Consider the following 20,952-nt stretch of genomic DNA (forward strand, 5'->3'; position numbering starts at 1 on the left):
CATGGGACAACCTCTGGGAGGGGAGGTGTTCAGGGACTACAACTCATGGCATGACAGGGCCAGAGTGGAGCACGCTGGAAGTTGTAGTTCTTGCGGGGCATCCATGATGCCCCCGGCGGGGGGGGGGGGGGGGGGGCCTCAGGAAGGCGGGCCTGAGCAGGTGTCCAACCATCCTCTGATCCAGGCTGGTCTAGTGATGGGCATACGCTTCCTCTTGTCACTGGAGTCTCCCAGCTTCCTCAAGTTGGTATTGTTGCTCCCATTTAGCATATGAGGAAACTGAGGCTAAAAAAAATGGCCCAAACGGGAGAACCAAGATCTGCTGACTCCAGAGTGCTCTTTGTACATGGATCGCTACCCCCCATCCGAGGCTGGGGGAGAGGGACAGACTCTCCGAGAAGCAAAGGCTCTTTGAGCGGCCACGGAGTCGTACTAACTTCACAGACGAAGAGACGGCGTCATGTCAGTCACTAGTCCAAGGTTGCGGACAGTAGCGGACGGCTGGAATGCCAGGCTCCGGTCTCTGCGCTTTTGCCGGCCCCTGCCGCCCGGCACCGAGTGGGCGTGGTCTATTCACGCCCCGCCCCCTTCCACCTCCCGCTCCCGCGCGCTTGGTGTAAACCAGGTAGTTCCATAGGCGCGCGGGAGTGGGGGTGAAAGCTGCGCAGCCGGCGTGGGCCCCGCGCGTGCGCGCGCTCGCGCCCAATGGTGAAGCCCGCGGGTAGTTCCACTGCGCGGGGCCAAAGGGGGGGCCGCGGCAGGCGGCGCTCGTGCCGCAGCTGGACCGGGACCCCGGGCTGCAGCTGGAGCGACGCGCCGGCCGCCCGGTGGGGGTGGAGCCCCGCCTTGGCCCCAGGTAACGCCCAGCCTGGACCCTGAGCCTCAGCTGCAGGGACAGCGAGGACGGAGCGATAGGGGGCGGCAACGGGCTGGCAGAGTAGTGCAAGGACTTCCAGCGAGGCCTCTGCCTGCATCCGCAGGGCCAAAGCTCCCTGTCCCGGGACCCTAAGCCAGAGACGCTCCTCTCAGCGACCCGACCGCTAGGTTCAAGGGTGCCCCTGGGAACTACAAGTCCCAGCGTGCCCTGCACCCTGCGCATGCCCCGATTGTAACCCCCGGCTGGTCCTAACCTTCATCTAGGGCCCAGGAGTCTGGGATAGAGAGCTGCAATCCTTGGCCTCGTCGCGTCCGTTCCCTTTTACTAGCGCTCCTTGTGCCAGCCCCTGGGGAGCCAGAGCGTCCTGGGACCTGCCCTGGAGTGGCTGCGAGTCTGGGGAACAGATCACTGCACCCCAGTGCCGTCGTTACTACTTTCATGATGTCGGGGGGTCCAGAGAGGGTCTTTGTCCAAGGTCACACAGCTTCCGTTGCCCGAGGGCCACTAAGCCCTAGTCGAGCTGATGCTGGAGGTTGGGAAGGCAGTGTGGGCAGGAGGGGGGGGTGGCAGAAATTTGGTTGGACTCAATCTCCCTGGATCTGCTATGCGCCGCAGTCCTGTAGTCTCCGGTTTTCATCTCTAGTTGATGTGATGGCACCTGCTCCCTCCTCTGCAGACCCTGGGGTTTCCAGTGGTGAGAGCTTCAGGGAAGAAGTCAGAAAGGAGAGCCCCTCCCAGCATCATACCCACAAGCTCCCACACCCAAGCGGTCCCAGTAGCTAGACCTAGAAAGTCAGGCAGGTACCCTCAGAAATGCACACAGTGAGAGAGAGCCGCTATTGGCTCTCTAAGATATGTAGGTACTCTCACCCCATTTTACACCTCGTCAAACTGAGCCTCGTAGAGGTGGTGACTTCCTCAAGGTCATAGAGCTAATAGGCAAAGCTTAGGGTCCAAGCCCAAACAGGCTGGCTTCAGAGGTTCTGGGTTTAATGCCTCCTCAGTATCCTAGGAAATGAACAACATTGTTGGCACATACGAAGTGCTCAGTAAATGTCCTCTGTCGCTAGTGTTATCGATGTCCTGATTTTACAAGTGAGAGACTGTGAGGCAGAGAGAGGCCAAATAAATGACCCACGGTTTCAAAGGTGGGGCAAGAGTGCTGCAGACTCGAGCCCCAAACCTGGTGACACTTTTACAGACACCCCGCCCTCCCCCCACCTGCACAAAGGTGCTTCTTTTTTAGGTGAGTCAAAGTTTGGGTTCAGATGTGAGGGTGGTGTATTCAGACCTGTCCTGAGCTGGCTCTACCAGCCTGTGCTGTGTGTCCCTGGATGGTTCCTTAATCTCTCTGTTCTGCCTAGAAGACTACTAGGCCCTGCCTCTTTGGAGGGTTTGAGGGGCCTTAGGAGAAAGGAGTGGGGTACTTCCTGACCCTGAGGGAGGTGTGTGTGTAGGGGGGGGGGGGGTGGCAGCCAGCTATCCAGGCTCTTGGATAGGCCAATGGAGGCAGTGCATGGCCCCAGCAGGAACAGATGACCCTGCCTTCTTCCTGCCCAAGTAGAATCCTTCCCATCTCCTGCAGAGGAGGCTTGGGGGTGGAAGCTGGAATGTAGTATCCAGAGTTTTGCACTTGGAGCTATCAGGATTTGAATCCTCTGCCACTTACTCACCCTGTGATCTGGAGCCACCCACTAGTCTCTGATCTTCCAAGGTCTGTCCTCCTGCCCCAGGACATCTGTGCTTTTATTAAACAGCCCTTGGGAACCCGGTGTTGGCATTTGAGTGGCATGAAGCATACTTAAAGTGAGATTAGAATGTGGTCCCAGATTTACCCCTTGATAGTTGTATGATGGTAGGTGAGTCATATTCCTTCTCCCCCGAGTTTCCTCATCTATAAAATGGAGTGAATGCTGGTGCCAAGCTCTTAGGTCATTGGAAAAACCAGTGAGCCAATGGCTAGAACTGGACTTGCCCAGACCATGCAGGAGACCCTTGAACCCAAATTTCTCCACAGAACCTCATGGCAGATGCCTGGGCAAGGGTGAGCCACCCCCACCTATAGTTTCAGGAACCCACTGGGCCATACTTCCGGGATCTGTTAAGGGGAGTTATTTCCTAAGCCACCTTCTTCATCTGTATGACGAAAGTAGCAGAACTGGCCTGCAAGTATATGGGGTGGGCGGATGAGAATGAGGGATTCAAAAGATGTGTGGCCACATCCCCACCATGGGGTTCCAAAGCATAAGATTTGTCAGTGAGCCTGAGAGGGGATTTCATAGGAGAATCCAGATTTCTGGCTTCTCTGGAAAATCTGGTAAAACTGAGCCTCTTTCCACTAGCTCCAGAGTGATTCTGCATATACTCAGGAAAGTTTTTCAAGTTACAGGGGGATATGTTACTGGCCTATGGACCTGGGGAAAACACATGGTGAAAGTCAAACCCAGAGCCCCTTCCTTGGACCTTCACAACCCAGTGTGGGCGAGGGTAGGGGGAGTCCCCAGGAGACAGCTTTCTGCTGTCCTGACACAAGGTGATGACAGTTGTGCTGTGTATTGAGGGAGTCAGAGCATACTGTTAACTGTGATGGAGAGAGTTTGGCTTTTTAGTACCATCTGTAGTAATGAACTTGATCTCCTGTGCCTAGAGACCTGCAGACAGTACCATCTTCAGTCATTGCGTTGCTGGCTGCACATCCACAATGCTAAACAACACCGATAAACATGTCTGTTCCCCAAACTTCTGGATTTTTCCATTGGATACCTTTCCTAAAGGGGGGTTTCTGACTCTAAGGGATCAGAAGGTTTTATGGCTTTAAAAGTCTAAAAACATATTCTTTAACAATAATTTTCTTTAGACTTCTCTGTCGGTTATACTGTATAGGGTTTTTTAAAAAGAGCAAATGTAGCCCTGGCCAGTGTCACTCAGTTGGTTGTGTGACATCCCATGCACTGAAAGGTTGCATGCGACAAGGTGCTGGCTCCATCCCCAGTAGGGGGTGTGCAGAAGGTAGCTGATTGATGCTTTGCTCTCACATCACTGTTTCTCTCCCTCTCCCTTCCTCTCTCAAAAAATCAATTTTTAAAAAATGTTTTAAAAAATAAAAAAGCACATGTACAAAAGCATAAGTAAGTCTATCTTCCTGACCCAGTGGTCTCTTCCAGTTCTCCCTGAGGACAATTGTCAATTTCCTATATATCCTTCCAGAAATATTCTGCAGATATTGTATATATCTAATTTTAAAATATAAACATTATTATACTCTGTTCAGCATCTTGCTTTCAACTTTTATTTTTGAATTTAGGATTATGAAGTATACCAAAGAAGCATAGGGAATTGCACCACCTCCAACTCTGCCCCCACCCCACAGCCCACCACACATTATGATTTTGCTCTGGCATCTCTTAGGGCTTTCTTGGAGGTAGCCCTATGTCAGTGGAGCACCATACAGGGGAATCAGTTATTGATTATATACATACACCATTCTTTTTATCTCTTTCTTCTTCTTTTTTTCATACACCATTATTGGGCCTGTTCCCAGCTCTTGGATATTAAGGGTATTACTGATTTTTTTCCCCTTAAATAATCAAGATGGAGATAATATTCCACTTTGTATGTCTGCCTGGGGAAGGCATCCAAACAAAGGGAAAAGCTTGGCTTTGGCTTAGTTTCAAATACCTGCTCAGCCACACTTCCCTGGCTGTGTGACCTGGGGTCAGTACACCCCACTTTACCCATCTGTAAAATGGGCAGGTTGTAGCAATCCCTCTGTCTCATAGCTAGCTTCTGGGAGTACAGTCGAAAACTAAAGACTTAGTGGGGCTTAGTTTCCCAATGCCCCTAGGCAAGAAGCAACTGGAGCGCCCACGACTGCCGCTGGAGCTTCAAATTGTTACCCGCCCCTTTCCCTGACCATGCTGGGGGCGGGGCGGTTAAAATGTCTCTGTGACGTCAGCTTGCGCGGACCAATCACCCTGCAGGCCAGGCGCTAACTTATTTACATGGGTTGCCGGCTATTGGCCCGTTAGGCAAATACAGGCAGTCCCAGCTTTTTAAAGCCGCCGTGTAGTTTTAAAAGATGCAGGGAAGCCAGACCATGATGTCATCGCAGCGCAGTAGCTCTTGGAGTGACGTCATATCTGGGGAGGTTGCTGGCCCAGGACTGTAGGGCTTTCCTAACCACTTGGACTGGCCTAGGAGGACGCCTCGGCCTGGTCGAAGATCGGCCCCATTACAATTCAGTGACCCAGATGTCGCCCTGTCTCCGAGGAGGGAATCATGACAGTAAGTCTGGGCCGTGGTTCTGTCGGCGGGACCCATTTTTCCAACAGGGAAACAGCCTCAGAAGCGCGACTGGCTCGCGAGTTTGCAGAGCACGTTCGAATTACAGCTGATTGGTCTTGCCCATCTCGGAGTCTCTGCTCTTTAGCCAGGCGGCCCCGCCCCTTTGTCTGTGATGGCTGCGGTCACTTTAAGTGCGGAGGGGAGAGCGAGAAGAGTATTTTTTTCTTTTAATCTATCAAGATGGCGGCCATTAATCACGTGTCGGGTCGCGGCGAGTGATTGCCTCTCGGGGCCCGAGCGGGGCGGAGCTCGCAGCGTGGGGCGGGGCTGCCGCGGGCAGCTGCCTGCTACTGTTTGCTCGAGCCTCCCGGCGCGCCCCCGCGAGGCCCCCTCCCGCCCCGCGCGCGACCCCGCCGCTTCGAATGTTGTGAATCAAATGTTGGGTTTGTTACATTCCGCTGGCGCCGCGGACAGTTCTTAAAGGGCCAGCCACGGGCAGCTGCGCAAACCTGTCCGCGTCCTGCGCCGCCTCTCACTGCCGGAGGGCCTGGGCCGAGAGAGGCTGAGCGCGCGTGGGCCTCGCGAGGCAGACGCCAGCGGACGGACAACAAAGAGAGAGGGCCCCGGAAGGAGCCGGACTGCTCCCGGACCTGGGGGTGGGGAGGGAAGCACATTGTTCCGCAGGGCGGGGGCTCTTAAAGGGTCCGGGCAGACCCCCATCACCGCCCCCTTGCCCAGCTTGGCCGCCCCAGATCGGGAACAAAGGAATCAACGTGTGTCCAGGAGGCTGAAGGTGAGTCGGGGCCAGAGCCCCCCAACTCCCGATTTCCGCACCCCTGGAAACTGCTGCCCCCTCCCTTGGGACTGGGGGCTGTGAGGTAGCTGGCTCCGCAGGGGTTAATCACGGGCGGTCCGGAGGGGGGCGGCGAGACCTCTAAGATCAGAGACACCCCCCTCCCAGAGAGCCCCAATGCCTGGACGAGTCTCCCTGCTCCGGAGTCTGAGCGCTGCGGTTGGAGAGGAAGGAGCCGCCCCCTCCCCCTGCTGCCGCCGCCACTTCCTTTGTTGTTGCTTTTGTCTCACGCGGAGCACATGGTCCGGGATCCTCGACTCTTAAAGTCACAGCGCTCTTGCTCAGACGCCGCAGTCTGGCCTCCCGCCCCCCTTGTCCCTCCGAGCGCGGCACAAAGGAGTGAGACGCGGGCGAGGGAGTCTCCTCTCCTGTCCACACCTTGACATCCCATCCCTGGGAGGGGTAGCTGAGGAAGCTTCCCATCGCCCCGCAGCCGGTACCTGGTCCGCGTGGAGGAGGGGCCTGCCCCTCAGGGACACTGGCTTCCTACCCCACTAATGTGACCACCTAGATTCTTGCATCTTGTGGCCTCTGGTTTCATTTGGGCACTCTGGGAAGGAGAGATTTCCACCCCCGTTTCACAGTTGTGGCAACTGAGGCTTACAGAAGCGAAGTGGTTTCCTTGAGCAAGGTCACCCTAGGAGTCCGGGCTGGCCCAGCAAGGACTGGCTCCTGGTTCCAAGTCTGGCTATCCTGGCCTGCCTGTTTTGGGGGTGAGGGAGAGAAGGGAGGGGGCTCCTCATCTCGCTTAGTTAACTCATGTTTTCAGGCTGACTTTGCTTAATCTGCAAAACAGCAGCTGGACCCCAGTGACAGGACATAGAAGGGACCCCCTAGACCCAGATGGGGGTAGCTGCTGGGGCATGGGAAGTAGGGGGTGCGCATGGATGCAAGATGTGGTACCTGGTTCCAGGCAAGATTGCGTGTAGGGATGGGACCCTCAAGCTCCACTTACACAGATCTCATTGAGAGGACAGCGCAGAGGAGTGTGGAAAGGCAGAGCACTTTGGGGTGGCCATCCTTGCTGTTGACCTTGAGCAAGTTGCTAGCTCTCAATCTAAGCCTCTCTCGCTTCTCTTTCTCTTCACAATAGGGCAAGTCACAGGCCCCTTCAAGAAGCTTTCCTGATCTTTAGGGCCTGGAATAGAGCGTTGGGATTAGGCGGTTTTTAAGGTTACTAATGCTACTGAGTCAGGGATTGGAGGAATCTGGGCCCAGGGGCTCAGCCATGACCAAATTTGTCCCTTTCTGACTTTGTAGCTTAGAGCAAGTTACTTCCTTTCTTTGGGTCTCAGTTTCTTCGATTATGAAGTGGGTGTGTCCCCTCTTTGCTGCCTCTGTTCCTAGAAGGACTTTGGGAATCAGGGGCCCCTCGACTGTCAGCAGGGGTATTCCCTAGGGAGGCATGTTTCCCAGCTACCACCTGCAGGGCTTGAAGTGGCCCCTGATTTCTGCTTGGAGGGTGGAGTGGAGGTCAGCCTCTCTTATTTTCTAACTAGAGGCCCGGTGCATGGAATCGTGCACTGGTGGGGTCCCTCAGCCTGGCCTGCGCCCTCTCGCAATCCGGGACCCCTGGAGGACGTTGGACTGCCAATCCGCGCAGGCCGTCTGACATCCCCCGAGGGGATGTAGTAGTGTGCAGTAGTGCGCAAAGCGGTAGGCGGCGGGGGAGGAGTCCTGAGCTGGGGCCGGGTGCCTCGCTGCTCCTACTCATCCCGCAGCTCAGTAAGCTCACTGAGCAGCACTCCCACTGTGGGAGCGCACTGACCACCAGGGGGTAGCTCCTGAGTTTAGCATCTGCCCCCTGGTGGTCAGTGCATGTCATAGCGACCAGTGGTAATGGTCGCTTAGGTAGGTAGGTAGGTAGGTAGATAGATAGATAGATAGATAGATAGATAGATAGATAGATAGATAGATAGATAGATGATAGATAGATATTGTTCACACCTAAGCTTTACAAACCACTCTTACCAGGGCCTATGAGCAGCACTTGCCAGTCCACTGGAGGTGGTCATTAGGCTGTTCCCACTTTACAGATGAAGAAGCTGAGGTTCAGAGAGGGGAAGTGATATGCTCAAGACCCTGGCCAGAAGTCAGGGTGTCATGTGTCCACAGTTAGAGCCCCTTCTGTCTGCTGTTCTAGGTTCTCGGCTCCTTGCTACTTCCCTTTCCTGAGAAGTGGGTGTCTGAGGGGCTGGCCACAGAACAGATTCCCATGGGCCTGGGCCTCTGTGGGGTCCACACCCCTGAGCCTTGACGCTGCCCAGACTTCAGCAAGACAGCCTCCCACAAGAGTAACCGTAGAGGCCATTGCCTGGGCCGTGTCCCAGTGCACTTACAAGTCCAGCTGACTGGCCTTGGACCTCACCTCTTGGAGCTTCACTGTCCCTGCTTCTGAGGGTTGCAGTAAGGACTGATCAAAATGACACATGGGGAGTATTGTAGTTATTGTTGATATTCTTTACCAGGGGGACTGGGTTCCCAGAATCTCTGAAGTCAGTTAGAGCAGAGGTTCCCAAACCTAACTGTGCTGTAGAAACTGCTGGAGAATTTGGTAAAAAATCTAGGTGCCCTTGTTCCCCAACCCTGTAACGACTCTGACCCAGGAGGTCCCGCGGCCTGTTGTTGCTGTTATTTGGAGGTTTCCCCTGAAGCCCTCTTGGCCTTTGCTGGCTAGGCTGGATTGTCAGCAGGAATCGGGGAGGCGGTGTATTTATACGCATGTGTGAGGATGTGGGCTTGACCCACACCGGGGATCACAAACCCAGTCACCTGTGGTGGGCAGGTGGGGAGTGTTCCTGGGGTGACTCATGCTCCAAGTAAGGGCGGGGCCAAGCATAAATGAAGGACCAGTGGAGCCAGATTTTCTGGCCCCCGACCATCCAAAGGCCAGAATCATATGTAGCCTCCCAGTTTTGAATTATTGGCACTAACCTCACGACCCCAGACTGGCCTTGGCCCGGTGTGGTCGAGTCCCCGCTGTGCATTATCACCGCACGAGGCCGGCCACTAGCAGGAGGCGTGAATTCCAGCCTCTTCCTGGCTGTGGCCTTGGCGGGACGCTGTCCTGTCAGCTGGAGAAGGGCCTTTCTTGCAGGTTCATTTTGAGAGTCAGGGCTGCAAAGACCTCACAAAAGAAATGTTTTTGCCACTGTTGGCAGGAAGGAACAGGTGCTGAGGGGACAGGACACTGCTTCCTGGCAGTGTCAGCAGGGAGGTATCAAGGATTCGGAGGGAGTTTTGTCAGATGGAGAAGGGGCGGTGGGGCCTTCCTGTGGCAGGAACAGCAAAGGCCTTCAGCTTTGGGAGCCTGACAGGTTTCAAAGCTTTTCCTACCGGGGCCTCCTCCCAACCTCTGGAGTTAATGAGTGGTCCCCCTAACTTGCCCCACCTGGACCCCTAGTTCCCAGGGAAGGAGCAGACCTGCCACACCCCATTCCTGCACAACTTCCTCCCTTAGGCTCTGGCTTCCTCTTTTCTTCTCTCAGCAATCCCCACCTCCCACTCGGAGGCTGTGTGAGGCCCCCAGAGCTGCATTCCAGACCTACCTGACCCACCAAGGTGGCTGGCCTCTTTCAGCACCTCCGGGGATGCCCTTGGGCTGGACCCCTCCCATAGGTGGCAGGGTGCAGTGAGGGGCTGTGGTCAGCCCACCTCCCCTTTGACACTTGGGCAAGTCCCTTCCTCTCTCTCAGCCTCAGTTTTCTCTTTTGTAAAATGGAGCAAATAATACCTTCTTTGAAGAAGTCACACATGGGTAGGCACTGGGAATGGGTTATGGAAAGAAACAGAGGGACAGCCAGGTCTGTGCCTAGTAGAAACCCCAGGGAGAGAAGGAAGGGAGGTGGCCCGGTAGGACCGTGTCACCTGGGGGCAGACTAGGAGCCCCCGAGGGCAGGATCTGGGTCAGAACCGCTTACCTGGCAATAGTGGAAGGAAAACTGGGCCCCACGCCTGGTTGGAATCCCCCCTGAGCCAACTAGATGGAAGGGAGGAAGCTGGAGCCCCCCAGGAACCTTGCCTGCCTGGAGACCAGCGCAATAGACCCCCACACCTGAGGGAGCCCTACACTAAAGGAGCCTTACGGAGCTTGCTGGCCAGCCCTCTGAAACTACTGCAGCCCTGAGGGAGCCCAGTCTCGTTTTGCAGAGCAGATAGAGGCCTGGGATCCTTGCAAGCCAAGCCTGACCCCATCTCTCAGCTCTGAGCCCCAGTGCCAGGAAGAGGGCTAGACCCACCCAGAGTCCATGTGCATGGGGAACACGGGTGTGGGGGTGGTTATTGGTGGCCCCAGAATCAGACAACAGAGGTTTGATTTTGTCTCCCAGGCCCTTAATGACACAAGTGGCTGGATTTCTCTAAGCTTCAGTTTCTTTGTCTTTTTGACTCCTAGGGTTGTGAGCCCGGGCCCAGCCTCTCCACCCCTCTGCCACCCCTGATGCGACCATGGGCTCTGGCAGTGACTAGGTGGCCACCCTCCACCCCTGTGGGTCAGCGGCGATTGTCTGCAGGACCCAGCAGCACCCTGGCCCAGCTCCGGGGAAGGTAGGAAGGAACCTCCCAGTCCTGCAGTCCCTGGAGCTCCTGGTGCTGCGGCCTGTCAGCTTGGGCCGGGGCACAGGGGCCAGGGGTGGCGGGGCACGGGCCCTGAGCTTTCTTCCTTCCCCCGTGGGTAGTGACCTTGGCTCCTCTCCATGCTCTGTGAATGAGTGTCCCCCCTCAGTCCTACCCGGGCCTCCTCTCTGTGGTGCAGCCCTGGCCGTGAGGGCCGCCTGCCTGCCCAGGATGAGCGCTTACCCTCCCAGCAGCCTCCGCCCCGACCATCACACCTCCTTGTAGAGGAGCGTCGAGCCTCGGCTCCTGCCGGCGGGAGCCCCCGAATGCTGCACCCAGCCTCCCAGCCGAGCCCGTTCATGGTTGATCTCCACGAGCAGGTAGGCAGAACACCCCCTAGCCAACCCCCGGCCTCTGGCAAGCCCATCTGTGAAACAGAGGTGACAGAGCCCTCATTTCCCCTTGCTTGACTCCTTGCATGTTCAGGGAGCCATTATTAGCCCTGCTTCACAGGTTGTAAATTGAGGCCCAGAGAAGGGAGGGCCTGTCCGGGACCACACAGTGGGTGAGTGGTAGAGCTGGAAGCACCTCCCTCTGCCCTTTGGACTTGGGGCAGGGGGCAGCCAGGTCTGTACTCGGTGGGCCCCAGCTAGAGAAGAGAGGGAGTGGCCCGGCAGGGCTGTCTCACCTGGGACAGCATCTTATGGCCAGGCTTCCTCCCTTCACTTCCCGGGTTTCTCTCCATCCACAGGTGCACCAGGGACCTGTCCCTCTGTCCTACACAGTCACCACAGTGACGACCCAAGGCTTCCCCTTGCCTTCAGGCCAGCACATCCCTGGCTGCAGTGCCCAACAGCTCCCAGCATGCTCCGTGATGTTCAGTGGGCAGCACTACCCACTTTGCTGCCTCCCGCCCCCGGTGAGTGAGGGCCTCCACCTCCCATCCCCCCATCCCCGTCCCCCATCCCCACCAAAAGACCCGTGGCGGAACCACCAAGCTTATGACACCCATGCAGGCTGTCAGAGCGCCTCCCGGGCTCCAGACCACAACCCTGTACCCCAGTGCCTGAGAGTGGGAGCCCCCAGATGCTATATCTAACTTCTCAACAGAGCCTGTTTGGGGTAGTAACTGTGGGCCTTAAGAGTGCGGTGTCCTGCTGGGTGGCCTAGGCCAGGAACGGGCAGTCGGTCCAGAGGGCTTCAGTGGGGCCTGTTGCTGTATGGGATGGCCCTGGCCCTCACCACAAGCATAGGTCCGGCCCAGAAGAACATTTCCCAGCTCCCGCCCCCTCTCTCGGCAGTTGATCCAGGCGTGCACCATGCAGCAGCTCCCTGTGCCCTATCAGGCCTACCCCCACCTCATCTCCAGTGACCACTACATCCTGCACCCCCCACCGCCAACCCCACACCCCCAGCCTGCTCACATGGCGCCTCTGGGGCAGTTTATATCGCTGCAGACCCAGCACCCGCGTATGGTGAGTCTGGGTGATGGGGCCGATGCTAGAGGAGGTGGCATGGGGGCAGGGGTTTCCCCGTCACTGACTTCAGCTGACCCACCCTGCCTCTTCTAGCCCCTGCAGCGGCTGGACAATGACGTGGACCTTCGGGGGGATCAGTATCCCCTGGGGAGCTTCACCTACTCCGCCTCTGCCCCAGGCCCGGCCCTCTCCCCATCCGTGCCCCTGCACTACCTGCCCCACGACCCACGGCACCAAGAGCTGTCCTTTGGTGTGGTGAGTGGCGCCCCCCTACCCGCAGGCTCTGGGGCGATGGGAGCCAGGTACACTGGCTGACCTGTCACCCTCCCACAGCCCTACTCCCACATGATGCCACGGAGAGTGAGCACCCAGAGATACCGCCTGCAACAGCCGCTGCCGCCGCCACCACCACCACCACCACCACCACCACCACCACCCCCGCCGCCATACTACCCCAGCTTCCTGCCCTACTTCCTGTAAGTACCTGCACGTCTGCCCCAGAGCCACGGTGCTCTATTCTCCTGGGGCCTCCTGTGGTTAGACAAACACAGCTGTGGGGTCCTGGGGCCTCTCAGGTTATCTGCACCCCCAGCAGACCACACACAAACACACCCACACCTGCTGGGCTTTCCTCTCCTACAACATCCTGGGGCAAACACGGGGCCCCAGTGCCTACTGACCTTGACCCTGGACCCCTGCACCTGTCTCCCCTAGCTCAATGCTGCCAATGTCGCCCACAGCAGTGGGGCCCACCATCAGCCTGGATCTCGATGTGGATGACGTGGAGCTGGAGAACTATGAGGTCCCGTGGAACCCTGTCCTGGGAGGTGTGGGGGCTTGGGGACCTCCAGCCCAGGCCGCTGCTGACCCCACCCTCCTGCCCGTATGCAGGCCCTCCTGAGCCTGGCGGAGCGGCTGGGAGATGCCAAGCCTCGAGGCCTCACCAAAGCGGACATCGAGCAGCTTCCAGCCTACCGCTTCAACCCAGACAGCCATCAGTCGGAGCAGACGCTGTGAGTGCTGTGCCCCAGCTCCTGCCCTCTGAGCACAGATGGGTTGCCAGGGAACCCTTTCCTGGGGGCGGGGGGCTCGTGCTCTGCCAGGAGCCTGCCCTCAGCCACCCGCATGGAAGTGACATTTTGTGCCCTCCTCCCAGGTGTGTGGTCTGCTTCAGCGACTTCGAGGCGCGGCAGCTGCTCCGAGTTCTCCCCTGCAACCATGAGTTCCACACCAAGTGTGTGGACAAGTGGCTGAAGGTAATGCAGCCCGGGTGTTCCTCATGCGGTGAGGGAGGAGGGTGGGCTTGGGGGCTTCCCCCCTCATCCTCGTCATCATCCAGAAGTTCTGGCCTATTTGGGGGGCTTCCTCCCCGCCACGCAGCAGAACAGGCCTGGATGGGATGGGGACAGGTGAGAGTGGGGTCTGATGTGCCAGCTGTTCCTCCCCTCAGGCCAACCGGACGTGTCCCATTTGCCGGGCCGACGCTTCCGAGGTGCCCAGGGAAGTTGAGTGAGGCCCACAACTGCCCATGAGAACCCTGCCCGAAGCTCTGGAAACTCAGGGGGGGAGGGGAGGATTCAGGGAGGATGGGGAGTAGGGCCCGGGCCTGTTCCACTGTTCCCACCTGTATATCCAGAGCTGGTGCCAGGGTCAGGCCCAGGAGAAGCCCCTGCAATAAGCCCCTGCATTTGCCAAGCTCCAAAGACTCCATCCCCAGTCTGCCTGCCAGTCCGCCCACCACGGAGCCGCCTGAGTGCCCCTAATTCGGTCTCCCTCCCGTTGGCCCCCAGTTCCATCTTCTTTCTTGACAGCACTGGGACCCCGGGGTCTTTCCCCCGTTGTGGCTGGTGGAGATCCTTGGCCCCCGATGGGCAAAGGGGTCACGGTCCTGGGACACTTGGTCTCTTGCACTGAAATAGCATGCCCTCTTCCCAGGTGGCACTGACAGGCGTGGACAGACAGTGGCATACGGCCATTTCCTGAAACCCAGGCCTGGGTTTGACCCCAGTCAGACTCGGGCAGCCAGCCCGACGCAGCCTGCTGTAAGGGGTGGGTCTGGCTCCCCAGAGGACCCTCACCCCAGGCACAACATTCCAGCCACACCTCCAGGCTAGAGGGCCTCAGAGCCAGCAGCCTCCTGCGCAGGGGGGACAGGCCCTGAGCCTGGGCAGCACATATCCTGGCGGCCACTGCTCCCTGGCAAAGACGGGGTCCAGACCCATGCCCCATTTCCCCTCTTGTCCTTTTGCATGAACGTGAAGAGTAGCAGTCTTTCTTTATTCATTTGGCCCAAAATCGCGTGTAGGATTTTGGGATGTGGATTTTTAAACAATTCGTTTTCTTTTGGCTAAATGGGGGGGGGGGTATTAGGGACCAACCAGGACTGAGTGCCCAGGGGGCAGGGAATGTCCAGTGGTGCCGCCTGGTCCACATGCATGTGCGCGGCTGGGGCTGGGCCCGGCGGCCGGCGGTCCCGAGCGGAGTTAGGGGTCTGTGCTCAGCTGATAACTGCCATGCACTGTACTGCACACGTCCCCAGAGCCTACTGCTTTTCAGGGCATTTCTCCCTCTCCAGCCAGGGCCTGACTCCCACCCGCCTGGGCCAGCCTCTTCCAAGGAAGTCCCAGGAGGACAGGGACCAGGGAGGGCGTGGGCCTCACCTCCAGGGGCCCCCTCCCATCCTGAGCCCTGCCTTCCAAGGTCTGGAGGAGGCCCCCTGTAGGGTCTGGCTGAGCTTCCCTCCCCCTCCTTCCTGGGCCCTTCCCTGTCCTGCCCCCAGCTGAGGTTGCTGCCCAGAACGAACTGCGTGTGGGGCCGGCACATCCTAGCAGGCAGCCCCTGGCGCCTGCTGCCTCAGGGATGCTCCAACCACCCTCGTTCTCCGGCAGCGGCCCTGGCTCCCGCCTCCCCCGGCCTGCCATGGGGCCCCATCAGCCTGGCCCCACCCCCATGGAGAACCCAAAGTCTTACTGTATATAACGCCAGGTGATGTTTCTATATTTATAGCAGCGTCGAAACCCCACGTATTTTACACAGAGAACCATCCTCTCCGACCCCTCCCTTCCCCGCTCCCAAAAAGGTTTTCAAAACCCTCCGCTTCCCGGGGCAGGCAGAACAGGCTCTCGGATTGGATAGGCTGCAGCGGTGGTTCCAACGAGCAGCTGTTGAGGGGGGTGGGAGGAGAAACGACGTTTTAAAAAATCATTTAAAAGAAGATTTATAAAACAATTATTTAGGATGTTCGTGATTTGCTGACCTTGCTCTAGATGCCATGTTACCAATGATTTCCTGTGGTGGGGGCTTGTTAATGTTTACTCTTATTTACCAACTTCTGGCCTAGGCATGACAGTGGGCAGCATCCCCCAGCCTGGCTGGGCCCAGCACCTGTGTTCTGTGTTAGAAGGGTTTTATATATATATATATATGTTAACTACAACATACATACATATATATATACACACATAAATATATGTAATTTGGGGGGCCTGTTCCTTGCACATTTTACAGTTACCTCATTTTCCCCATGTATGTATTTGAGAAAATGCTAATATATAGAGAAAAAAAATGGTTCTTAAAGCTTAAATGTGTGGTTTTTTCCATTCCATTGGATTCACATTGGTTTGTAGCATTTAACATAACTAGTATGTTGTATTATATATATGTGTATACTGATTGAAATTTTTAACAGATTTGTACTTTTTTTAAAATGAAAGTTGCTAGTTCTGCTTGACCAAGTAGTGCAATCATTATTTTTTTTAATATTGTTGCTGATTTCAGAGGGATATTCACTAATAAATGTATGACGTATATCAAGTATTGCCCAAGCTGCCTTTGGCTGCCTGTGTTCTTTTGGTGGGAAGTGGGGGCGGGTGGGGGGTGGGGGCGGGAGGCTGGGCAGAGAAGATGGTTCTTCTTGAGGGTGCCTTCTGATGAGCCTGCCCAGCTAGCTCAGTGGTAGCTTAGGAACACGCAGATGAGGCAGGAGTCCGTCTAACTGGTGTGAGGAAAGCATCCCTTTTGGTCTCCTGTCACTTAAATTCTGGAGGTCGGTTCTTCAAGCATGACAGGGTCAAGGCTCCCTTCATCTTAAACTTTGTTTCAAAGAAGTTCTTTCTGTGTGGTGGTGGTTCTTGGTAGCTCTGGCTCAGTTTTCTGTAGTTTAGCATAATCTCCATGGGAAAACCATTTATCCTGGGAATTCTAACCATTTCTGGGATGGAGGCTAGTTGTCAGGGAGCTACACTGGCATCATTTGCCTGGCCTGCGCTCCACACCCACCCACCCTAACCCGACCCCACTCCATGGACCGGAGCCCCTCATCCCCAGGCTCAGTGGGGACAAGGGCCCGAGAGCCCAGGGGATGGGTGGGGATGATGCACTCCTCTTACCCATATGGACTGGTGCTGCAGGAAGTAGCACGGTCTGGAGCAGGAGCAGTGGCCTGGGACCTTGTGTCCGATGCCATTCTCTGTGGCCTTGGTCAGGGCACTTCCCTTTCAGCCTTTGGGGACAGAGTCAGTTGAGTGATATCCTAAATGTGTTTCAGAGGAAGTCCTGTGAAAGCATGATGGAGTTTGTACAAAAAAAGGGGGTGGGGCTCTGATCAATGAAGTTTGGGGACTCCCAGGGTAACAGGCCTGAATGGCAGGGCTTCCCTGAGCCTTGGCTGTGCAGGCATGTGTTGTAAATCTCTGGGAGTGGATACGTAACTATGGGCAGCATTGCCATTTGGCCTCATGCAGGGCTCAAGTTGCATTCTCTGGAGCACATTGGGACGTGGTGGACTAGACCAGTGGTAGCAACTGAGTTCCCTAGGCCCTGGACAGAAAATTGGCAGGTGAAGAAGTCCCAGCTTTTTTCAGTACTTCAAGAAATTCTGAAAATACTGGGAAAGAAAATTCGAATGTTCATATCAATTGATGCAAAATAAAATTGCCTAAATTCATTCATGATAAAAATTCAGCAACCAAAAAATAAACTCAACAAGATATGCTGGCCGGTGTGGCTCAGAGGTTGAGTGTTGACCTATGAACTGGGAGGTCACGGTTCCATTTCTGGTCAGGGCACATGTCTGGGTTGCAGACTCAATTCCCAGTAGGGGGCATACAGGAGGCAGTCAATCAATGATTCTCTCTCATCATTGATGTTTCAATCTCTCTCCCTCTCCCTTCCTCTCTGTAATCAGTAAAAATATATTTAAAAAAGAAAATGGGAGAATCAGGATAGCCTTGTCTCTCCACTCCTGCATTCTCCAAGTCAGCAACTCACTTTTGAAAAGCTGTAATGGAGGCCTCTCTTTAGTCTCCTCTTCCTCCATCCCAAAGGTGGGCATCCTGACAACCCCCTACCCACAACTGCCCTCGACCCACCCTTTCTGAGGCCTGGTGTTCAATTCTAGGACCTACCCCCTCTTCCAACACATCAGGGGTGTGAGTTTTTTTGTTGTTTTTTAATCCTCACCCGAAGATATTTTTCCATTATTTTTAGAGAGAGTGGAAGTGGGGAGGGGAGGAGACAGAGAAAGAGAAACATAGATGTGAGACACATCAATTGGTTGCCTCCCACATGCACCCCGACTGGAGCCAGGGATCAAGCCTGCAACCAAGGTATGTGCCCCTGACCGGAATCAAACCTGGGACCCGTCAGTCTGCAGGCCAAACCAGCTAGGGCAATACAGTTTTCCCCTTAAATTAGCTAGAGTGGGTTTCCTGTTTGTTGCTTGCCAACTAAAGCCCTCTGATAAAAGCACCAAGGTAAGAGCTACGTGAGAACATCAGGTGTGTGCAAGTTCTAGGTGTCCTAATTGGTATACCTTACCAATAGTGATTGTATCGACTACTCCCTGGCACCTGGGTCATAAGGAAGCCAGTCTTATATGTAATTCTGGAAGACAAGAATCATGCTGTCTAGGTAGGTACTTGTCTCTCTGGCCACCAGAGGAGTTTGAAAAACTGACAGCACATCCCTTTAAACCAGTGGTCGCCAACTGGTGGTCCTCGGACCACTGGTGGTCCGTGAGGTCCGAAAGGTTGGCGACCGCTGCTTTAAACTATTGATTTGAATATCAATCGTCTCAGTCTTGCTTTAAGTGGGCAAGTACATGATGTGTCTGTGGAACAATCAAGAGGTCTGTGTGATTGAGTGTACCCATGTGGAGGAACAGAGAAAAATGAAGCTATGAAGTTCCCAAGGGCCCCAGAGCTGAGGCCCCGGGCTTCTCGGCTGGGGAGCTGGACAAAGGAGGCACTGAGAACTCTGAATGCCCTCTGTTTTCAGAAAGAAATTGGCAGCATGAGGCTGGTGACAAGCGGCTGACAAGTGAGGTGCCCACTCCCACCATGTTTCTGGTCTCAATTTCACCTGGGCCCTCAATTTGCCCAGAAAACCTAAGGCCTCCTACAGTCTCTCCTGCTCTCTGAAACAGCCATTTTAGATCTTGCTCAGTCTTCTTAGGCCTCTGACCCCATTACTTTTTCAGAACCTGACAGAGAAAAGGCCATCATCATATGGGGACGCCCTCAACTTCTGCCTTCAAACCTACAAATGCACGGCTTCTGCTCCCGTCCTTCCTCCTGAGGCCTGCACCTCCCACCCCAGAGACATCTTTCTCTGTGTATCTTCAACCTCTTTCTCTAAAATGGCATTGCTTTTAGCATGTAAACATAATGATGTTTCTCCTACCTTAAAACAAATGAGGACCTGACTCCTGACTCCTGGTGCCCTCTGTGCCCCTTACCTTTCACCGGCAGACTGTGAGAGCCACCTGTATTCACTCTTTCCACTTCCCCTCCCACTTACTACTTGTGCCTTCTGACACGGTACTGCACTGAAACAGCACCTATCAAGGTCACCAGTGACGGTATTTGTTCCTAAATCCAGTGGTTTGAAACCTGGGCATCATCCAGTTTCTTTCTTCTTCCCCGTGCATATCTAGTCAGCCTCCCGTTCCTGGTCATTGTGCCTTATAAATAGTGCTCATGTCCACCCCTAGCTTCTCTCCATCTCAGGTGACTCCTCATCCAACACTCCATCAGGTCACCTTAGTCTTGCCCCCTCCCATCCAGTCTCTCCACAGGAACAGAATCAGCTTTCAGAAATCCAAATCTGATGGGTCTCCCTTGCTGAAAGCTCCCCAGTGGTCCTCGGGAGGAAATGTCCATTTCTTAACCTAGTTCACATAATCTGACCCTCAACCTGTGGGAAAAGAAATGGGGGACACATCCTCTGTGTCAGACACCAGCTGGGGAACTACATTCAGAAAGGTCTTGGAAGAGGCCAAGGACAGTGGTAATTCGGTCACAGGTGACCATGAGAGATGGTCAGTGGAAATGAAATTAACAAGAAAGCGGAAGCTGGTTGTGCAAACGACTTTGTCAGGGAAGGAGACAGGGCGGTGACCTGTGGGAATAGCAAGCTTAAGGTTTTGTAAGGGAGAGATGCCAAACACGTTAAATGGAAGATAAAGCGATCCAAGCAATTGAAAAGGGGACAATAGTTTTTGAAGATTTTGGTGACACATATAGGAGACTGAGCCTTGTTGGCAGGTGTATAATTTTTCTATGCTACAATTTGGAGACAAAACAAGTATTTAAAAAAGGAAAAATTTCCATCCTGGCCCGTGTGGCTCAGTGGGTTGAACATTGTGCTGTGCAACAAATGGTCACTGGTTTGATTCCTCCTCAGGGCACATGCCCAGTTGCGGGTTTGATCCCTGGTCGGTGTGTGCAGGAGGCAGCTGATCAATGTTTCTCTCTCAAAATTAAATCAATCAATCAATCAAGCCCTGGCTGGTTTGGCTCAGTGGATAGAACATCAGCCTGTGGACTGAAGGGTCCCAGGTTCGATTCCGGTCAAGGGCACATGCCTGGGTTGCGGGCTTGATCCCCAGTAGGGGGCGTGCAGGAGGCAGCCAATCAATAATTCTCTCATCATTGATGTTTCTATCTCTCCAGATTTCTTATCTGAAATCAATAAAAATACATATATATATTTTTAATCAATAAAAAGGAAATATTCCCATTCTTATTTTGACTCAGTAACCTCACATCTAGAATTTTTTTCCCATGAAAAAATAGACATGCACATTTAACTGCAAGATGAGCCTGCTATTTAGAAAAGCGAAAAATAAGAGTTTAATAACCTAAATGTCACAAGAGGATTTTTATCAACTTATGGTACATCCATTCAGTGAAATGCTGCATAGTCATTAAAAAGATATAAGAAATGTGTCAAATAGAGGTAATACAGTATTTACATTATTATTCCATTTCTGTAAAAAGTGAAGTTTTATATGCAACAAAGTCTAGGAAGAATATTAACAATGGACATCTCTGGCAGTGTGGTATTATGAAATGTTTTGTTCTCATTTTCTAAAATTTTCTGTTATAAATAGGAAAATACCTGAATCAGGAAAACATTTCTAAAATCGTTTACACACATAATGAGTCCATTTATATGAACTTTTAAAAACAGGCAAAATTTCTATGGTGAAAGAAGTCAGAATAGTGGCTCTCTGCGGGGCTACTGATTGAGAAGACATGAGGGAACTTTCTGGGGTGATAAAGCATTCTGCATCTTGGTTTTGGGGTACACATAGGTAAAATTGTATCAAGCGCTCTGGCTGGTGTTGCTCCATGGTTAGCGTCTTGGGTTTGATTCCCAGTCAAGGGCACATACCTGGGTTTCAGGTTTGCTCCCACCCCTGGTGGAGGTGTGTACAGGAGGCAACCAGTCGATGTTTCTCTCTCTCTCTCTCTCTCTCTCTACCCCTCCCGCCTCCCTCCCTCTCTCCCTCCCTCCCACTCTCTCTGTAAAACAATGAAAAAAATATCCTCTGGTGAGGATTGACAATAAAAAAATTAATTTTATCAAGCTGTAGATTTAAGATCTGGACATTTTACTGTGTG

General features: G+C 54.3%; 1 protein-coding gene across 8 annotated transcripts; it reads left to right on the plus strand.

The window, feature by feature from the left end:
- The first annotated feature begins 4,772 nt into the window (after positions 1-4,772).
- On the plus strand, positions 4,773-18,810 carry RNF44 (ring finger protein 44). Of its 8 annotated transcripts, none has more exons than XM_054717789.1 (11): positions 4,773-5,161; positions 10,408-10,559; positions 10,768-10,948; positions 11,320-11,487; positions 11,870-12,043; positions 12,140-12,301; positions 12,380-12,522; positions 12,761-12,848; positions 12,938-13,059; positions 13,203-13,302; positions 18,525-18,810. In XM_054717789.1, exons 1-11 carry the CDS (start codon positions 5,156-5,158, stop codon positions 18,747-18,749), a joined length of 1,521 nt encoding a protein of 506 aa, XP_054573764.1. In that variant the 5' UTR covers positions 4,773-5,155; the 3' UTR covers positions 18,750-18,810. The 8 variants fall into 8 exon arrangements, with proteins under 8 accessions (XP_054573764.1, XP_054573768.1, XP_054573770.1 ...); XM_054717793.1 differs by lacking the exon at positions 18,525-18,810 and adding an exon at positions 18,323-18,507; XM_008142827.3 differs by lacking the exon at positions 18,525-18,810 and adding an exon at positions 13,497-15,872 and having other exon boundaries at positions 4,776-5,161.
- The last annotated feature ends 2,142 nt before the right edge of the window (positions 18,811-20,952 follow it).

The sequence above is a fragment of the Eptesicus fuscus genome, chromosome 6 (assembly GCF_027574615.1).
Source record: "Eptesicus fuscus isolate TK198812 chromosome 6, DD_ASM_mEF_20220401, whole genome shotgun sequence".
Lineage (NCBI taxonomy): Eukaryota > Metazoa > Chordata > Mammalia > Chiroptera > Vespertilionidae > Eptesicus > Eptesicus fuscus.